Source organism: Phocoena phocoena, chromosome 18, assembly GCF_963924675.1.
Source record: "Phocoena phocoena chromosome 18, mPhoPho1.1, whole genome shotgun sequence".
NCBI classification, from domain to species: domain Eukaryota; kingdom Metazoa; phylum Chordata; class Mammalia; order Artiodactyla; family Phocoenidae; genus Phocoena; species Phocoena phocoena.
Window position 1 is genome coordinate 70346914 of NC_089236.1, and position 21077 is coordinate 70367990.

Genomic DNA, 21077 nt, shown 5'->3' on the forward strand with positions numbered 1-21077 from the left:
ATTACAACAGCATTGTAAACACAACTGGGTGCTGATATAAATAGAGCTGTAGATATGCTGTCATGTGGGTTGTCGGAGAAAGTCCTCCGAGTGCTGCTGGATTAAATGATGCATCCTTGATTGACAGCTACCTTGAGACCGTACCGATGGAGCTGTCACAGCGTTATGCTAACAGGCCGGCCCGGTGACTGCGGTGGTGCCAGGCGCTCTAACTGCTGTCTCTTCATTCCCCCTTCTTCGCCTGGGTGCACCTCCAGCAGGACAGCGCCAGCTTCAATTCTGTGTGCTTTCAGTATTGTTTCATGAACATTTTTGTTGGTTTGGTTTTGTAGGGCCTGATGCTGAATGAAGTAGAGGGGGAATGTATTTTGCCTGGCTTGGAACCCTCACTTTGTTCTTCTGCCAGTGTTAATTATGTATCTCACGAAGACTGTAGGAAAGGAAAACAAGGTTGAATTACAGTTCTAATCCCACCTAAATGCTTTATATCTTGTGGGGTTGGTTTTTTTTTTTTTTTTCCTATTTTTCTGAAACACCGACGTTTTCAAAGATGCATCCTCATTTTTGCATCTAGTCATTTCTGTCACTTTAAAAACATTGACAGTTTACCTCTGGCTCAGAGTTAGGAAAGTAGACTTTTAGAGGAGCATTTGAGTGTTAGCTCTCACTGCCATACGGTGGAAATGAAGACAGCTTAAGGGTTGGAGACCCTTGGGGCAGAAGGTGTAAAACTTTGAATGAGAAGAGATCCTTGTATTTGAAGAAATGTTTTTGCCACCTTACTTAGTGAAGGTCGATGTACAGTCTAAGGCCAGTACTTCAGGATGTTAAGATAATTGATGAAAAGTAATTGACAGTGAAGCTTCATCATTTATCCTCGAGTCCGTGTTGGCTGAGCGGGCCCACAGTCGATGTGAAAAAGCATGAGCAGTGCATTAGCTGTATGCTCCTCGTTGTGGGGAGAATGACGTAGGGAAGAAAACGAGCTGAGCCTACTTTACGAGGAAAGACAGGAGAGGCTCTGAAATCACGACTGAAAAAATACATAAACAAACCGGACGCATTCCTCTTGGAAGGGCCCCCAGACCCCTGAGTCTCACAAGCACGTGAGCACGTGGGATGTGTTACACCGCTGGTAGATCTGGAGGCCCTGGGGAGAAGCAGGGATTTAAGCCCCATGAGGAGATGCATGTGCTAAACTAACACGGACACCAGCAGGGCGGTGTGTCATGTGACCATCTGAGGGCAGCGTGTCCACCATGAGGGCTCTTTGCTGCCCCGGGGCGCCGAGTGGGGTGTGTGCAGGGCACGGCTGGGCATGCCCACTGGCAGGATGTTTTCGTTAACCAAGTCTGGTTAAAAAGCCATATCTCCCCCCAAAACCAGGACTGGCCCTCTCCTCTGCCAGCAGCTGCCCGGCTCTGCCCCCTACCTTTTCCCCGTGGTCAGGTTCCATTTTTGTAACAGTTCCATTGTGTTCCTTTTAATTGTCCATCTCTTATAGTTTTCTTCCTGATCCTTTTTACGTCTGGTATGATTTTTCTCTCTTTCTTTTGAACTTTTTGGGAGAAATTTTCTTGTTAGACGTGGTTTTACATTGCAGACACCACAAAATTAATTTGCTTAGAAGCCGGGCCTGGTTATTTGGTTATATGGTTATTTGACCATAGCTAGGTTATTAGGTAAGGCCTCTCTCCCGCCTGTTGGTGCCCTGTGGATCGGGGAGCTGGAGCCCAGGAGCACCTGTTCTCTGCTCCAGCTTACATTGCGAGGTGTGTTTTCAAGAATTTAATCATTTGACTGTGGTTTGGAGAGTACCGCCCTACACCCCCGGGGTGAGGTTCCATCCTCATGAGCCCGGGAGCAGCTCAGCTTCTGGCCCCACCAGCAAGCAGGCTCGAACCCTGATTGCTGACATCTCTCCAGACCTTGCAGAGGGAGTACCTCTGGCTTCTGCCAGGATTGTGCTTCTCTGTCCCGTCAATGAGCCTTTAACATCTTGGCCTCCCACCCCCAAAACATCGAGTTGGTGGTCTCTCTGCTTGAAAACAATAACAACAACAACTGAAAATCAAAACTCTCCAGGAAAGTTCTGAGGAGCCCATGAGGAATATTCAAATACTTAGCATAAAATCAAAGCCTGCACAGGTCACGGGGCATTTTCCTGAAATCTCTCACCCCGTCGGCTACTCTGCCCGTGCCCCCTAAGAATTCAGAGGAACCAATAAATAGCAGTTTTGATCATAAGCTCTGAAAGCCCTAGTGTACATTCTTAAATGACTTCTTTTCTGAGGCATCGAAAAGCTTTTACGGTTCTCACCAGGCAGTTCATTCTGATGGGCCCATATGCTGCTGTCCGCTCAGCTCCCATCCTGGCCTGCGCCCCGTGCCCCGCTGCACCGCCAGCCAAGGGGTTGTTTCCAGAAGCCGTGTTTGTGTGGGCACGCTGAAGGTCAGGGCAACATCAAAGGTAGTCTTAAAAAGAGAACCTTCTCTCTGCCGCCGCTTTTTATATTCAGAAAGGTCATGTCTCAGCCAACTATGTGCAACAGGGCCTCTCCTGAGGCACTTACGCCGTTGTTATTTTTTACTTGTGATTACAATAAGTCGCTTATCCCCCAAACAGATTTAAGAACAATAAACAAATACAAAAGGAAAAGGAACATCTCATCAATAACAAAGACTGCATCTAAAGGCATTGAGTTTTGTGACTCTTTTACATCTCTTTCCAAGCAAAGCAGGAGTCCTACAGAGAAAGGAATCCAAAGATATGAAAATTATAAAAATAGTAAAAGGATCCAGTTTTAGTCAGGATCTTGTCATTTCTGGGGAGACATGGAGCTTGGGACAGTCTTAGCATTTTATTTATATTAAGGCTCGTTTGTGATATAGCTAAAATTAGTTTTTAAGGGTATATATCCACGGTGGTGAAATGTGATAAGTCATATTGTCCTCAGTGTAGAAAGATACTTTCCCCGCGTTCACATTTTGAAGTCAAGTTGTGCGAAAAACAAGAAGAAAAAAGATCTGTACGCTCCGGGGAAAACCAGCCAACTGGGCCCAATGCTGAGCAGTCACGAGGAGGAGCTGCACAGGGTTGGTGCCAGCCAGGAAAGTAACTTTTTTTTGTTGACCCCGATGCTTCTAGTGATGTTGGATTTTCTTCTCCAAGGCAGACAGAGCACAGATACTAAAACTGCAATTTGGTACGATTATATTCTCCCCTCTCCCTGTAGCCCCCCTCCCATAGATTTAATGAAGGACTCTGAGGTACAATTCGTCGTTGATAAATAGCCCCTCTGCCTAGAATGTTTATTAGAGTGACAGCAGAATGCATTCTCCTTGCTTTTTTCCCTCACCACTTATGACTCAGATGAATCTTAATAGGAGCAAAAAGCTTTTATTTGCACTGTAATTTCACTTAAGGATCATATCCTTCCGAAACTGGCAGACACTTACTTGTACGTCTTGATTGCAAAACACACACTCAGGAGTAAAGAAACATGCAAAAGATGTTATTATTCAACCTGTCACAGTGTCGCAAACCTGCTTGGAACTGAGGCCATCGAAGCTCTTCTGTGGGCCCTCCCGCCACGCCTTTTGAAACCAGGCCCCGTAGATTGCACACTTAAGAGATTTCATCGCCCCTGGACAGAGTTAAGGGTGATTCCATTTTGCTTGTGCCCCCCTGCCATCACGATGCCCACAGGAGGCTTTGAGTTACAGCAGCTTTTTCCGAACAAAATGGAGCTGCCTGGATACTGCATCTGTCTTCCCCCAGGGAAATGCACTTTGGTAGACATTTGAAAATCATCAGGTGGTGGTTCCAACTCCACCAAGTAACACTTCCTCCGGCCATGTTATTTTATTTCTGTTTGAACAGAGCAAACTGTGGCTCCTGTGTTTATTCACAGAGATCTAGAATTTTTCCCGCCAGGCAGAAATTCCCTTTATTAGAAATGTTCTGTTTGACTGAACTGCCTTTAACGTACCCCTCATTATTTGAGAGCCACCTACAAAATGTGTCATTAAAGTACTGGGCTGTGCAGATCTTTTTTTTTTTTTTTTTTAATTTATTTTTATTTTTTTAATTAATTTTTTTTTGGCTGCGTTGGGTCTTTGCTGTGTGCGGGCTTTCTCTAGTCGCGGCGAGCGGGGGCTTCCCCGTGCGGTGGCTTCTCTTTGTTGCAGAGCAGGGGCTCTAGTCGTGTGGGCTTCAGTAGTTGGGGCGCATGGGCTCAGTAGTTGTGGCTCACGGGCTCTAGAGCGCAGGCTCAGTAGTTGTGGCGCACAGGCCTAGTTGCTCCGCGGCATGTGGGATCTTCCCAGACCAGGGCTCGAACCCGTCTCCCCTGCGTTGGCAGGCGGATTCTTAACCACTGCGCCACCAGGGAAGCCCTGCAGATCGTGTTTCTTTCGGTGGTTTTAAAATCTAGAATGATTGCCTCTTAGTGCAGAGGATATTCACATTGTATTTCAGCTCTATCAACTATAACCATCTTGTTACATTGGAAAGAGCACGTAGTGTTGTGCCTAAAAAGAAAAGCTAACTTTTTCAATCGTGAACATAACATTTTATGCCACTGGAAAGAATGTGCATTTTTAAATATTATTTTGCCCAAAATGAACACCGAAAACCCTTTGTCTTAACTTACTAATACATAGTCCAGCCACTGTCTTGGGGGGAGCAGGCAGTTTGACACGGCTGTCTGCTGCCACCTACCGGTGTCTTCTGGCAGCACCCCTTTCTCCCGTGGGCTGGCCCAGCTGTGGAATTTGTGTCGATTGGGATAAGTTTGTAAGTGGTGAAGGGAATACAAGGAAATTCTCACTGTTTTCTTTATAAAGTTTTGAGGTGTTTTTTTAAAAAGATACAGGGTGATTACTATTTATCATTAATTAATTACCAGAGTAGTTCTACTTCCAAGAAATTTCTTAAACAACCGGCTCACAACACATGACAGGAACAAACTAATATATTTTGCTTTTGTGTACAATTATGAAAAACCACCTGACTTGAGAGATGGTGTAATTTAAAAGCTAAAAACTGATTTTGAATGAATGCTACATTTGAGGAAAAGTTCATCATTTAATCTCACTTTCTTTTCCCTTTAAGTACAAGGTGCATATCCTAACCAAACTCGCCGCAGAATTGAACAAATTTATGCTGGAAAAAGCGGCTGAGGACACAAGCAGTATTCTGCGCTCCCCAATGCCTGGCATGGTGGTGGCCGTCTCTGTCAAGCCTGGGGACCTGGTAAGGACCGTACTTCTGTGTGTGTCTGTGTGTGTGTCTCGGGGCTGTTGCAGGCTGAAGCAGGATCTCGTTCTTGAGTCATACGACCCCACAAAACAGCAGAGGAGCTTTTGTGCATTCTTTGTCCAACAGTTTCACATCTGAATTAGGTTAGTAACAATATCTCTGAGTGCCTCTCCTCCCAAATGACCGGGGACTGGAACAGAAATAAGGCCAGATTCATTGTTTTTTTGGCAAATTTAGTGTTTCAGGAAGCATTTCATTTAAAATTTCTGTTTACTCTCTAGCTCTCTGTGGTTTAAGCATCCTTAGAGAAGTCATGCCAAGAAATGATCCCCCGATGGGGGAATTTTTTGCACATATTCTGGAATAAATTGGAAGGGTACTAAGGAAAGTTAATTCCGTAATCTGTATAGTACCAGAGCACTTCCGAAATAAAATTTAGGATCACAGTTTGAATTTTTTCATCTTGACCTTGTGACACCAAGGCACAAATCAAAGCTATGTTAATATTTCCTCACATGTTCAGTCTCAAGGTAGCATGCTATGGACAAAAGGATACATTCACTGTAGCAGCGCATAGATGGAAATCTACTGATCAGCAGCAAAAGTAAATAGAAGACAAAGATGCAACCAGAAGGTTTCTAGGGAGCGCTTAAGTCCCCACATTTTTGTTTATGTGCCGGAAGATAACATCCAAACATGACAGTCTTTAATGGATGACACGGTGATTCCATTTTGTATTTCAATTATGTCACAGGAGTTTTTATATTTTCCTATAAAGATTACATTAAAACTGCCTCTGTATTTCTTTATTAACGTAAGTAAAATAACGTTGAGGAAAACTCATGTAGTTGGTTGGCATTAGCTTCTAGAAAAGTACTTACAGTAGATGAACATTAAGAAAAAATGATCAGTTTCAGCTGTTTAAATGATTAGCCCTGAAACTGATATGTAAAGTTGGAAAACTGACTCAACAGTTGCTTTACCTGATGATATAGAAATGGAACAACTACCAGCTTTTCTAGAAGAGCATAAAAGAGGTTCAGGAGCTGTGAATTGCTAGGCTTGCTTTGAAAGCATTGACATTGCTGGAAGAAAACCCTCATTAACACGCTAGTGTTAAGGATTTGGGAGAGGCGATGCTTAATGAAGATTCTGTGTTGAATGTCGGGGAGGGGTTTGTCTTGTATCTGTTGGTTCTGAAGGATTAGGGCCCTGAGAAGACAGCCCCTTGGCCTTGACGTTAAGAGTGTCTACGCTGACTACATTACCAGAGCAGTCAGGACAGTCTCCTGGTGACTAGAAGTGTAGGTTGGTAAACAGCGGGAGGGGTTCTTGTTGTTGTTTCCATTTTCCTCCTTAAGCTTATTCTGGAAGCCACAGAGGCTGTGTACAGCCATCCTGAGCTTGTCAGGCCTAACTGTGTGGCTTTAATTATAAAATCACATTTGTGCTTGGAAAAAGAAAAATACACATTTCACTGAAATCCTCACTTTTCTAACACCTGAGTCAGACAGAACCTGAGAGGAGGGAGGAGGAGGGGGTGGCAGCCCCTGCTGGGAGCCTGGGGCGGGTGCAGTTCACGCTGTCAGCTCCCCTCCCCAGAGAGCAGGGGGCCTGCAGCCTCCTTGTTGCCAGCAGCTGCTCCAGATACCAGAAGGGCTCAGCTTTCGTACTTTCCATTTCCTGCTTAAGAAGTTAACGTGGGAAAGGCAGGGCTTTTGGTGGAATGGAGCAGTGTGGTGTTAGTCTCGGTTCGTGGGGGGAGCTCAGGTACTGGAAACCACCACTGATAATTAAACGTGGGTATTCAAGACTGGTTTCGTTTGAGAAGGCACTGGGGCCTGTATTTTATGTATTTCTCTAAAGTCAGAGCATACCGTGGGGGGTTGGGGGGTGGGTTGCTGAACCGCCTCCTGGTCTCTGGGTCCTCTTACTTGTAAATAAATGCTCTGCACACGCATGTGCCTGGGCTGGTCACGGAAGGCCTGCTTTCATTCCTCTCTCCAGCTTCCAGTGCCACTTTTGGTCCTGGCGGAACTTCCTTCCATATTCTATACCATTGTGTTTTGATAAGACAATATTTTCCCTTGAGTTATTATTTGTGAAAAGTGTCCCAAACTGCTAATAGCTAAACCAAAAGCAGGGGGTGGGATGTTTAATCGTCGGCTCTTATAACAACTTCTAGAGTTAAATCTGCCTTGTGTAATTAAAACAGTCGAAAATTTCCTTGGACCTAAGGCACGGCACATACTTGAGGCCTTTATAAGAAAATAACACTTGTAGCTTTTAAGTTTTGCAGTTGAAGATTATTTTAACACCGTAGGGCGTGTTGTCTTGTCCTTAGCAATAACACTAGCTGAGCCAGGTTCCACTCTTATCAGTAGGAAGATAACGGAATCAGTCATCTCTGTGTATTTTCAAGGAAAACAAGGACCAAAAGCACAGCTAAGGGCTTACAAGTATTCTATTTTTCTTTGTAATGTTATTTTTAATAGTTTAAATCCCAGTTGTCTGTAATTTTTATATTTAGCATAAGTAAAGCTTGACAAATCTTACAATGGTGAGCCTGGCAATAACCTGCTCCACAAAAGTGTCATAGACAATAAAGGACAGATCTGCTCTGCGAAGTAAATAGCGTTAACAGAGCTTAAGACGCTCAGGACGAAATCATCCGAGGTGGCCATTTGGAAGCGGTCAGTGTGCTCAGAGAGCTTTGTGGGGAGAGGTCCCCCTCCCTCTCAGCTCAGAAGCTGGCTTTTACTCTAAGTGCTTGTTTCAAGTTCACCCAGCAAACGTCGCTAATACTTTTTCAGTGTCTGTTGCCTGCTATTTAACATTAAATATGGTAGGAAAATCATTTCTGAAATGATTGTATAATAACCTTTTTGAGTATGTCGGGAGGGGATGCCAGTTCATAAGCAGTAAATGCATACAAGCACGCAAACCAGAAAGAAATGACGTCGGAGTGGATTGAGAACGTCTAGAATCACACGTGTAATTGAGGAAACAGTTGCCAAGAATGACTTTTACGTGCCTTTCCTATGTGCCTTTTTTGTCTGCCTTCTGAAAATATTTTTACAATAACTGATTTTCATTTCAGTTTGAAAAATACCAATTTTTCTGTACATTTAATAATATCATAAACCAGGGGCATTTCTATAATCAAAGTTAGCATTTAAAAAATAACTTGTATTAAGTTTTTCAACTTCTATCTTTATGATTCCTTGAACAAAAATATTAAAAATATATATTCTTTCAGAATAATGCTGAATACATTTTTTCCCCAGCATTAGACTTACAGCTGCCGAGTTTGTGGCACAATTTTCGTTTCGACTTTGGTATCAGAAACAAAACAAAAAATAAAAATGAGGCAACCCGTGGGGATATTTTAATATTGCTTTTAATTAAGATGGTTTCTAGTTACGTTTAGATTCTGCAGTCATCTCAGCTTTGCATCAGAAATATTCATCTTACTTAGTAACATCACAAATTAAGTGAGACACGAACCAGAAGCAGGCTGAATGCCCGTTTACATTTCCTTCTTTCTTAATTATTATATTGTGAGTTATTAGTTTGTAGGACCAGGTAAAATGGTAGGTGGATATTAAGTACCTGTTGCTGCTTTTTCTTACCTCTTGGTCTGTTCGGTATTAGTAAGACAGAATTCAGAGTATCTGTGCGGGACTAAGACAGAATTCAGAGTATCTGTGCGGGACTAAGATGAGGAAGATCCGCTTGATGACGGAATTGACCTTTAGCAGCAGAAGGGTAATTAATTAGCTGTTCGAGATTGCTGTTCTCATGAACAATGTCTTAGGCAAAAGTGGTATATACTATAAAAGTGCACCAAGGAGAACAGAAACTGTGTAATGATTTCTGGGAGAACCACCCAGATTGCGCCCTGATTGATATTCCTCCGTCCATGTGCTCCTTTGGGGAGAGGCCTCCAGGCAGGGGGACACCACCGCTTTGGAGACACAGGTGCCCTGTTTCAGAGAACGATATTCACACCTGCCCTTTGTCCCTAAACCATCTGTAACTGAGCTTACAGCTGATGTAGGGGAAATTGAGAATAAACTTGGCATGAGACCTTTCTTTTCATTTCTGGAAGAAGCAGGATTTGAAGCCTCCCTTGGCCTTAGGTCTTCCCCATGGGAAGGGCCGGGTGGGGGCTTCCTGACGTGCTTGTCTGGCAGTGACCCGTTGGCTTCACGCGGCCCAGTATCGGTAGCTGCATCTTTCCCTGGCAGAGGTCCTGGCTCGGCTGTTTGATAGATTTTCCAGTTTCTGGATGCCTTGATTTACACTCGTGAAGTAATTGCAGTGATTAAATTTCCATATTTTATAGCAGTGGTTATTCAAATGGTTTACTTGACAAGTTGCCAGTTTTTCACCTGTATACCTCAGATTGTATTCGAAAGCAGGTATATAGCTTCATGCATTCATTATGTAACATTTTTAAACTTGTAAGTTATGAAATATTACAAACATACAGAAAGTTGTAGAGAATAATACAAGTACTCATATGCTCTCTGCTCACGTTTACCATATTTGCTTCAGATTTTATTTAACAATAAAACATTGCTTATACGGTGAACTTGCCCCGTGGCCTCTCCCCAGGAGAAATCCTGTCCTGCCCTCTTCAGAGGTAATGGCTGTCCTGAATTTGGCCTTTTTATCTTTTCCAGATGACATTTATTTTTGAATGTTATGATTAATTTTTGTTGGTGGTAACAGTTTGGGAATTTTTACAGTTTAACTTAATGATAATTATCAATATAAGATAAAATATTTTTATAGATCAATAAATACTGTAGACAAGTCTTCTACAAGTTTGGCATTTGATTTTATTTTTCAAGGGAGGATCTACTTGGAATTAGAGGGTATGTTATCTTTGTTTTAAACACTGTTGAAGATGACAGTCCCCAACCTTAACAAGATTCAAAATATCTCCTCTCACCTTTTTGCTTAAAAAAAAAAAAAAAAAATTAACAAATTTAAAAAAATCATTATTTCACTGAGTCCTTTAAAGCAGCCTACTTCACAGAGGTGGAGGATCCAGACTGATTTGTTAAAGGTACTATAAATGACATCAACTTGAACTGGTTCTCTTTGTACCTTAGAGGTTCTGGCTCCAGTTTTAAGCTAACTTAGAGGATGGTAGGGAGTAGTAATTTGCTTCATTTTAAGGAATTTTCGGGAAAACTGGGCTCGTTGTATACTGGCCGCCTCTCTGTGTTCTGTCCCCAGCCTGTGGGCTCCCGCTCTGACGCCCAGGCACATCCAGGGAGGAAGCCCCAGCAGCACCCTCCCCAGTGAATCGCTGGTGATCAGACCCGTTCAGGGAGGCCTTACACCGCAGATAAGGGGCTTGGCAGCGTTTCTGTCACCTGCCCTCTCTTTTCTTTGTAATTCGATGATGGCTCCTTCCAACACTGCTTACATACTGCCCTGTTCCCCGGGGTCTCTTCTCCCACCCTCTTTACGCGAAGATCTTGGGATGGGAACGCATGTTTCTTCTTCAGGAAATATCAGGGGATATTAACCAGCCTATCTTACCGGCTCAGAAAGAGGAAGTTATTATACTCAGATCCTCGCAGTGCCTTTTTTTTTTTTTTTTTTTTTGCTGTACGAGGGCCTCTCACTGCTGGGGCCTCTCCCGTTGCGGAGCACAGGCTCCGGACGCGCAGGCTCAGCGGCCGTGGCTCACAGGCCCAGCCGCTCCGCAGCATGTGGGATCTTCCGGGACCAGGGCACGAACCCGCGTCCCCTGCATCGGCAGGCGGACTCTCAACCACTGCGCCACCAGGGAAGCCCCTCGCAGTGCCTTTTAACCAAATCTGAGATGTCTTTTCCTTGTGGCTGTTAACTGCGTCTTTCTTCAGATCTAAGGGCCTTAAAATTCATTGCATTCAGGCACCTGTATTCTAAGTAGCACAACCTTAAAAAACGTAATTGAAGGATTTTCACTTCTGTGGACTCGGCAGCAGGGTTGATATTGATCCCTGCTTTCGGGTGGCGGGTGCAGCAGAAGGGGAGACTGCGGCGGGCCGCTGCGCCCTCCAAGCCTTCTGTCTAATCTGGCAGAAAACACAGAATGTAGGGCAACAAAAGGAGGCTCCTTTTTCCATAAAAATTCTTCCTCCCACCCACCCCTCTTCCCCAAAAAAGGGGACTTGATTTTCCAGCTGTACAGTGATTTGGTGCTCACTCTTGCACTGAAACAGTTGCTGTCTGAACAGGCAGGAAACAGTTCTCTTTTAATTGCTGAAATCATTCGGAAGTGCTTCATGCCCGGCTTCTATACAGCAGATGCTGTGCATTAATTGGCCTGTGTAGAAGTGACCCAGGGTTCCTTGCAGTGGGCCCAATTTTAGGCAGAGGGTTTAAATAGCTTATTTATTATTTTGTATAATCTGGCGTACATTATGTGCTCCTGCACGTGTCGTATTTCATGGTCTGCAGTTTCTAATGTCATGTGGGTTTCAAAACCTGTGTTTCTCTGGTAATGTACTAGCAGCAGGTAAGCTCAAAATACCATCCATCAGGAGCTAATTTTTTATCCAGATACTCCAATGACTGATGAACCTGTCTTTTGTATGAATGTTTAGCACAGTAGAAAGCCATATGCCACTGGCACAGTTTCCTATGCATCCTTTACAGTTGCTAGAGAGTAGGCTTACGGAGGAAAAACCCTCCACGCCGTTTATGACCTCTTTGCTACATCTAAAGGATAACACCTTTAAAACAGCCCTGGTTGTGGACAACAAAAGAGGGTTAGGGACTGTCTTGGAGGAAATCTGACTCCCATAATCATTTTCTTTATCAGAAATATGACTGCACACTCTTAATAGGGAACCTTGTTTTGTTCCTCCCCGTCTGTTCAAAACAGACCTTAGCCCATTAGAAGGGCCTCCCTTGTGTGGGAAGACCACAGCTGTTACTGTAAATCTCATCCCGTCACTGTATCACCCCCATTTTGTGGCTCTGAAGGATGAAATTGAGAAATGGAATACTGTGCAGTCATCCTTTACATCTCCAATTTTAGGCCTTTGCCATCATTTTCATGCTTTTATTCCAAATCAAATAACATTAGTGAGCTACACCACCTTCTGATGAATATCTGGTCCTGAGCACAGCTTTCAAGTCTGTACTTTGGGGACTTCCTTTTATGTTTGGTGGAGATCTTTCTCCCCGCTTCTCTTCTCTTTCTCTTCGTGCACCTTCTTGGGGCTTTCTTCATGCATTTGCAGTTTGAACTATACAAGTTGCCAAATGTGTCCCAGCCTTAGCATGTTGTCCCAGAAGGACATGTGCTGGAGAAGGTTCTGTGTCTTTTAATCTCTGGGGAAGGAGTAACGCAAACTCGGTAGAGGATATTGGGGGCTTTAATCAGAAATAAGAAGTGGTTTAAATCATTAGCACAACAAAGCGGACTATAAGCTTGAAGATAAAAGTCTCTGGGGAAAGAGTCCTCTGAAAATAAATGGAACTTGATAGATTTCCATATCATTTATAACTTCCCTTAATTACACTTGGAAGACTTGCCAGTAAAACTGGAAAATTGGCAGCCTGTATCCATCAGAGCCATTTTGCCGACCGTGGCAAGCAGCTGGCTTTACTGGATTTTATTTCCCATCACTCACAATTAATCATCAGCTGGAGATGTCTGAAACTCTGCAGCACAGAGCTGTGCCGGGTGACATTCAGGCCTCCCAAGCATGCTAAAATCTGCTGAGTAAATGGGCTGAGGTTTCTCCCCAGCTTACTCATTTTGGGGCAAGGCAGGCTCCCGCTTAATGAGTGCGCTCCGGTAATCAGATGCGAATGTGAACCTTGACCCCATGTCAAAGGAGAGGACGCAATAAGCCGGATGAAAGATACAGGATTCAGACCTCCAAACTTTACACCAATTAGACAGGGAGCGCAGAAGTACATCAGGCTGAGTGGGTTTATCAAAGAGACTTGCGAGGCTTGTGACCATTTTGTAAGCCCGATGTTGGAGACATCCTGTCACAATCATTAAGTCGTTATGCAGTGATTCACCAGAGTGTTGGGGAAGTGTGCGCCCACAAACCCTGCAGTGGCTGCACCCCGCGTGCGCGCTGTCCGAGGGAGACTTGGCCGTGGAGGCGCCCTCTCTGCTCACCCAGTTAATGTCCCCACTTTCTGAGCACACGGGGGAATCCAGGCGGTGTTTCCAGTGCCTTCCGGAGCTCGGGGAGGGCAGGGGAGGGTGCAGGCACCTCTGGACAAGGAGGCTTCCAGATTGTTGAGGTGAGAGGCCTGTGTCATTTTGTCTGGGTTATTGTTGGAACTGCGGCCCAGCAGGTTGGTGGAGCAGCCCCCAGTTACAGCCCCGTCTGTGTTCTTTGACGTACAGTTTGTACTGTATTTGCTTCCCTGACTTGGGTTTTTGAGGGATGAAATAGCTTGAATTTAGGTCAAGTTCACGTGTGTATATGTGTTTGCGTGAGTGCACGTATAACATGTTTCTGCTGACCGAAATGTGTCTCACTATTTGGTGGAACATCAAGGATCAACTTCCAAGAGTTCTTTCTCTTTTAGGAACGAACGAGCAAAAGCAAACCACAAAGCATATTGCTGTGAGTGAACGGAGAAAGAGAGAAATGAATTACTTAAATTTCCACCAAATAATATAAGTAGAGACCAGCAGAAACAGGGAAAGAAACTAGGGAGGGGAAACAGGAAAGAAAAGGATGACAGAGCCGTGAGGATGGTTCCAGATTCAGGGCAGCCGGCGCTGCCCGCCTGGCAGCAGATTGGCACTTCCAATCCGCAGGCACCTTCTCTGAAGCCCTTTTAATCACATTGCCAGAGTGTCGCAATCTGAGAGAAGGGGGTGTTTTACCTGGGGGACTTGCCCACGTCTCCCGGATTGTCACCGGCTAAATCATAGGTTTTGTTTTTCTGATGGATGATTGGGGACCGACCACTCGCAGTTGCCTGCAAGTCACCTCTTTGCAGATCACCCTCGCCACAAGCACGCAGAGCTGCCAGGAAAGGCGGTCAGTGGACAGCGACAGTGGAGCCCCAGAAACTTCACGTCCATCTCCCACTGCTCCCAGGCTCTCAGGCCCTGTTCTCACTCACCTCCAGCCTGGCCAGCTCGAGCCTGGAGTGGGACTGTGGCCCGGGGCCTGGCCATCCTTCTGCGAGTTTCTTATGGGCATCATTGTCAGTTTGGTCTCCGCCCCCTTAGTGACCACTGGAAATCTCCCAGCTTCATTCGTTTCTTTTTCATAGTCGCGTTAACTGCGAATTCACTTACTTAAAGATCCCACAGAGCATTCTGGCCAGCAGCGCTGAGCAGTGGGCCGAGCAGCTGCAGGAGGGCAAGCTCACGCCCGCCTGAGAGAAGCCCGTGGGGCTGGGGCTGGTCAGACGGGCCCTGGGCGCTCAGACGCCGGCACAGGAAGCCCGGCTGGGGGAGGGGGCGAGGCGAATGCGGGCAGCCGCTCACTGCGGGCACTGGTCCATCGGGGAGGAAGGAGTTCCCAGAGCCGATCACTGATTGTTGGATGGAATTTCCGTGGCTGAATATCAGATCCATTTCCCAGAAAGCCACGGGCCCTGATGCCGGGATGCCCCGTCTCTGAGTGGGGATGCTGCTGCGTGAGGCCAGCTCTGGACACTCAGCCTCTGCCTGAGAGCCGTGTCCCGGGCCCGCCAGCATTTTGCGTGTGGAGTTACACGGCAGGCGCTACTTCTGGGGACGTGCCCTCCTCCCATCTTGCCTGGTCCCTGCCTGCCTGCCTGCCTTTGAAAAAGGGAGAAAAAGGCTCGGAAATGACGCCTTGAGGGCTGGCTGTTCTGACACCCCAGCTGGGACCCGCGTTGCCCTGGAGCCTCCCTCACTGCTCTCCCTCTGCGTGTTGAAGAGCGACCCTAGGAAGTTAGTTCTCCGCTCTCTGGAATGCAGGTGCCAGGTGACGGCGAGTCACAAAGGGCCGCGAGCGCGGCGTGTGTGCCCAGCTCTCCAGCGCAGTGTCGCCTCCGTGCCAGCACCAAAGCTTTGGCATCCCCTCTCTTCCTATATTTCTGTGCCAGGAAAAAGCAGCCCACCACCTGATCAGCAGAGGAGAGGAACGCATAGGGCTCAGGCGGTCCCCATGCCAGCGAGACAGCTTGTGCCCCACGGGGGGCCGGGAGCGGGGCTTGGAGATCATCTGGGGATTTCAGGAAAGAACATTCTCCAGGCACTTCTGCAACGCTGGATGAGCACAAAGGTCCAGGAGCCCCACGCCAGGATGCCTACCAGCACCCCACACAGCCGGGTGCCCCAGGAAATTCAACTCTCCCATTTCAAAGACTTCAAGGCCCTTTTCACAAAGATAGGAGAAAAATGCAAGCCCAGCTCCTTGGTGCTTACCCATCAAGGGCAGAGGAAGGAGAATAGATACAAGGGCCTTTAGTCACAGCTGACTCCTGGGTGGGAGTCCCAGGTTTAACCCCAGGGGATTTATACTCAGCTCCGCCTGGATTTCCCTCACCCCAGAAGGCAAACAGCTGAGCACAAAGCTTGAGCCAGTGCCCCTGGGAGCTACCGGCCTCCTTGCAAGGAATGGGTGGAGCTCCAGAAATCCCTTCCTGAAGGCGCTTTCTGGGAGCCACCGGTTGTCAGTCCTTGGCATGCCATGCAAAGGCTGGGAGAGCGGTCCCCATGGCCTGGGTGCTTGGCTGTTGTTCCCAGCCCCCCAGGGCTACGGACAGAAACTCCATTTTTTGCTAACAGCTTTACTGAGATAAAACTTCACAATACAATACAATCACCCCTTTAACATGTACACTTCAGTGGTTTTCGTCTGTTCACAGAATTGTGCAACCATCGCCACAGTCAATCCTAGAGCACTTCATCACCCCTGCAGAACCTCTGCACCCACCCGCAGAACCTCTGCACCCACCCGCAAGCACTCCCCCTTCCCCTCCGCCCCTGGAAGCCACAGATCTTTCTGTCCGTAGAGACGTGCTAATCCTGGACGTTTCACGTAAGTGGAAGGCATTCCATTTCTGCCACAGCTCTGTGGCAGAGGCAGATTCAGAGATTCCCAGGGGAGGCCCCACAAGCAGCACCCACAGCCTCCAATATCAGGGATGTTTTTTTAACAAGGGCTTGATGATAGAAGGAATGGCCTTTCTCTGCGGTCCCTGAAGATGTACTTGGAATACAAAGTATTAGAGGCTATTGCTGCTGTTTGGATTATGTTTCAGAGCATTTGACAAAAAGATCCTCTTAATGGCCTCACTCTTCAACATTGTTGCAAAATTCAAATGCTCTTAAAACTTCTGTCCACTTTTTGTTCATTTTCCAGGTAGCAGAAGGTCAGGAAATTTGTGTGATTGAAGCCATGAAGATGCAGAACAGTATGACAGCTGGGAAAACTGGCAAGGTATGTCCCCAAGGTCCCACCAGCCCAGGCCGCTGTGACAGGAAGCAGAACCTCCACCTTGGAATCTTGGACGGTTGGGGCCTTAGGGGGACGGCGGACGGGGTCTCTCCCAGCCTCTCCCTCTTGCGGACGAGGGCGCTGCAATCGGGGCTCCCTGTGTTCTGCATCCACGTGACCTGCAGGCCTTCCAGGAGAGTCTGTGTGACATCCAGGGAGTCAAAGAACAACTGTTCTTCACCTTAATGTCTTTCGAATTAAGGGGTCTTTAATTTTTAATGTTTACATCTGTCTTAGAGGCAGTTAGTTATCTGAGACTTAGGTGACACAGCAGGAAATGGTTTTAGAGATTGCAAAAATTAATGCAACTCGGGGCTTCCCTGGTGGCGCAGTGGTTGAGAGGTCGCCTGCCGATGCAGGGGACACGGGTTCGTGCCCCGGTCCGGGAAGATCCCACATGCCGCGGAGCGGCTGGGCCTGTGAGCCATGGCCGCTGAGCCTGCGCGTCTGGAGCCTGTGCTCCGCAACGGGAGAGGCCACAACAGTGAGAGGCCCGTGTAACCGCAAAAAAAAAAAAAAAAAAAAAAAAAATTAATGCAACTTTTCAAGATAATTTCTCCACAAAGAGAACAATTCACTTTTAGATCAAGATGAGCTGAAAGGGGGACTTCCCTCGTGGTCCAGTGGGTAAGACTCTGTGTTCCCAGTGCAGGAGGCCCGGGTTCGATCCCCAGATCCTGCTTGCATGCCGCAACTAAGAGTCCGCAACTAAAGATCCCGCATACCACAACGAAGAACCGGCGCAGCCAAAAATAAGTAAATGGGTAATAAATTTAAAAAAAAAAAAAAAGGAGCTGAAAGACCCACATCCACGCGTGGGACCTGACGATTTAGGGAGGAAAAAAAGATGTATTAGTACTGAAATCTGTTAAGAGTAAAAGTTCTTAAATGAATTTTCTCATTGAAGAAAATAGAAAAGTCTTTTTAAGCAGTAACTTCATTATTCTTCCTGCGACTAGAAAGGCACCACTTGTAGCAGAATGATCCTTTTCTGAAGGATGGTTTGGTTTGAAAGTACCACACAGTGGAGCGAGGAGAGGCGGGGCAGGTCGGGTGGGGTGGGGACAGCAGTGTAGGTTGGCTGTGTCCTGCACTGTGGCCATGCCTGGAAGGCGCGATTGAGCCGTGGGGACAGTGGGTGTCCTGGCAGAAGGTACTGTCAGCTGCCAGTGAAGTCTGCATCAGAGACACAGCCTCCAGTTGCCTGCCCCAAAGGAAATGAAACCGATGTTCAGAGAACAGGCCTAGGGGGACACCCCAGTCCAGCCCCAGCCAGGAGGGCAGAGGCCCAGGGTGTGACCAGGCTGGAGGGCCATCAGACGGCTGCACCCAGTGTCCTCGGGGTTTGGGAGAGGAGACTGGCATGCTCTGCAGCTTTGGGGGAATCCTGCTTTTCATACCTGATGACCCTTTAAGAAATGAACGAAGTGTTGGTTTCTGCTCTTGTAAAAATTGTTCTGTTTGTCCCTTGGGGTTAGTCAGTATTTACGCTGCATTACTGTCATGAGGTTTCCCCTCTGTGATGAGCGCTTGGCCTCGTTTGGGGGCCCAGAATATACATCAGATGCACCAGCGGCCCGTGTGCTGGACTGAGGCACTGACCCCAAAGTGAACATGGCCTTAGCTCCCTCCCCGTCTGCGTGGTCTGTGTCCTCGGGGCCTGGGTCTCCTGGGGAGGCCCTGGTGCTGTCAGGGTGGTGATGGGCTCTGGGTGAACTTGCACGTTGGCCCTGCCCCACAGGGCGGGGAGGACCGGGCCCCTGAGCCTGGGGCTGGCAGTTTTTGCTTTGAGAGGCCAGTTTTCCTCCCGGGGGCCCGTTCACAGTGGAAGCAGGTCCTCCACTCTGGAGTCGCAGCATCATGACAAATACATCCTGTAAAAACACCGGCGGCTTCAGATCATGAAAAGCAGCCACTTCAGTGCAAATAGCTCCTGTGGAACGAGGCCTGTCAAGTGTCACTGCACAGCTTCTCTTGGTCCCGAGAGACCCCGGGTTGGAACTCTAGGGGAGAAGGCCCTTCTCGCTGCTGCTGGCTCATGGCAGAGACGCGGGGACACAGGCCAGGGCACCCAACCCCACGTCTCTCCACTTTTCCTGTTTGCCACTTGCCCAGACGGTCAGTTAACTTCCAACCCATCATCATTCATCTTCATGCCCCAGCAAGAACTTCCAAGTCAAATGACTGTCTCTAGTTTTAAAAGTGAACACAAATTTGGGAAAGCAAAAGTTGACTAAAATGGGGAGAAATCAGTGGAGTGAAAGGGCACGGAGGCAGCGTCACGGGAGCCCAGTGCCTGCCCCGCGTCGCGCCGCCAAGAGCAGCGCTAGTTCTCTGAGGAATTTCATTTCCCTTCAGAAGGAGGCTTCTGGTCAGGCTAGGGGATTTCTCCTGTTAATTAGTACCTGTTTTGACTCTTGTGTAATTGTGAGTGGGTTTGTCTGTTTAACACTAAGTACACCATTAACTCTCCCGGGTGTGGAGACTCATCCAGCATAATCACTGCCAGCTGAGACCCCCGAGGGCACCCTGTGCAAAGGACAGCACAGATGCCCTGTGACCAGCAGCTTTTAGGACCGACAAAGATAAGGAGGGGAACGTGGCGACTCACAGCCCACGGCGGCAGCGAGGACATCCCTGTGCTCGAGGTCCCCTATGATGGACACCCTACCTCCGAATGTTCTGTCTGTGCTCCAAAGCCCGCCAGGCTCTCCCTTCATTTCCAGAAATGGATGACGAGATTGCTTTCTCCTGGTCTAGTTAATAATTCTTACTCTCCCCCCCCTTTTTTAATTCAAGGTGAAATCGGTGCATTGTAAAGCTGGAGACACAGTTGGAGAAGGAGATCTGCTAGTGGAACTGGAATGAAGTATTTATAGCCTTTCAGTCATCACCCGATTTAATTAGCCATTCGTATTATTGTCCTTTCACACTCAATTTATTCAAGCGTTTTGCAGGAACACCCCTGTGTAGCAGATTTTACATGGTCATATTTATTCCACATATAGTCAAGACCAGCATTCTGCCAAAAAATCACCAATGGAAATTTTTATTGATATAAATACTTGTACATAAGATTTGTACTTCTGGGCTTCCCTGGTGGTGCAGTGGCTGAGAGTCCGCCTGCCGATGCAGGGGACGCAGGTTCGTGCCCCTGTCTGGGAAGATCCCACATGCCGCGGAGCGGCTGGGCCCGTGAGCCATGGCCGCTGAGCCTAAGCGTCCGGAGCCTGTGCTCCTCAACGGGGGAGGCCACAACAGTGAGAGGCCCGCATACCGCAAAAAAAAAAGATTTGTACTTCTGTGAGATTTCCTAGTGTCATAATTAAATCAATAAAACTGAACATTTGTCTAAATATTAGTTTGCCCTTTTTTTGAATGAAGACAATGTACGTAAGAGGCTATGGGCTGTGCCAGTGGACTTTAAATACTAGTGTTTCATCAGGATCCTAAATCCCAGTTCTTGGCCCTCAGTTTCGTTGTTAGCATTTGCCACTTTGTAACCTGATTACCTGCTTCATCCTGCTTGAGGACCTAACTCCTGCTTCTGGTCGTTCATAACCTCCTGAAGCCCAGACAGTGCAGATGATGGTCCTGGAAATCCCTCCTGTGTGGCTCTAACGGTGAGTGTGGACCCCCTTCCCCGTCCCAGGGCACCGGCGTGGGTACCACTCGGGGCTCCCCTGACCCAGTGGTGGTGGGCGGGGGCTGCCACAGCTCATCAGCTGACACCCATACTCGCCTTTCTGTGTTTTTGTGAAGCAAGTTTCCAATTAAGAAAAAAGGGCTAAAAATCACGGTCATGCTTTTGTGCCAGATGCAGTTACAGATCACAGTCTACCGTTAAGCTGAAGAGCGAGTGAGCTCTCCCAGTGGAGAATGAGCTTAACTCGGGACCAGCCGCTGCGTTTTCACCTGGCTCTGAAATTCGCAGAATACATTTCGTACTCTGCCGGTAAGGAAGCAGAGGCAGAGTCCTACGCTTATTTGACTCTAACCCTGACAGATTATCGGATGGAGGTGGGTAGTAATTGGTACTTCGTGCCTTGCTAAATTTATTTTAGGTGCTGTTTGTATTTGGAAGCGAAGCTTTCTGTCAGGCCTGAAAAACAAATTACTGATGTGTTGGTTCTTCTCCAAAAGGCCCGCCCCCAAACGCTACTCAATTGTGGGGGCAGGGACCGCGCCTTGCCCTGCGCTCCTGTGAGCTTCCGTCTGAAACTGGGGTGTTCAGCTGCTCTGCCAGCAAGTGGGCGCTTGCTATTTCGCCAGATGAGAATGAAAAGAACCTTCTACCAAATAAGGAGACTTAAAAAGAGGGCCAACAATAGCACCAATACTTTTAT

At 47.2% G+C, this 21077-nt stretch overlaps 1 protein-coding gene across 7 annotated transcripts in view; it reads left to right on the forward strand.

The window, feature by feature from the left end:
- PCCA (propionyl-CoA carboxylase subunit alpha) overlaps window positions 1-19599 on the forward strand; it is a 350996-nt gene extending 331397 nt beyond the window's left edge. For 5 of the 7 annotated variants that reach the window (XM_065895812.1, XM_065895813.1, XM_065895817.1 and 2 more), the window contains 3 exons: window positions 5117-5257; window positions 16597-16674; window positions 19531-19599. In XM_065895812.1, coding sequence (XP_065751884.1) covers window positions 5117-5257; window positions 16597-16674; window positions 19531-19599 — 288 coding nt within the window. The remainder of the gene's footprint in view (window positions 1-5116; window positions 5258-16596; window positions 16675-19530) is intronic. The other 2 variants (XM_065895815.1, XM_065895818.1) reach the window with 1 other exon arrangement.
- Window positions 19600-21077: the final 1478 nt, after the last annotated feature.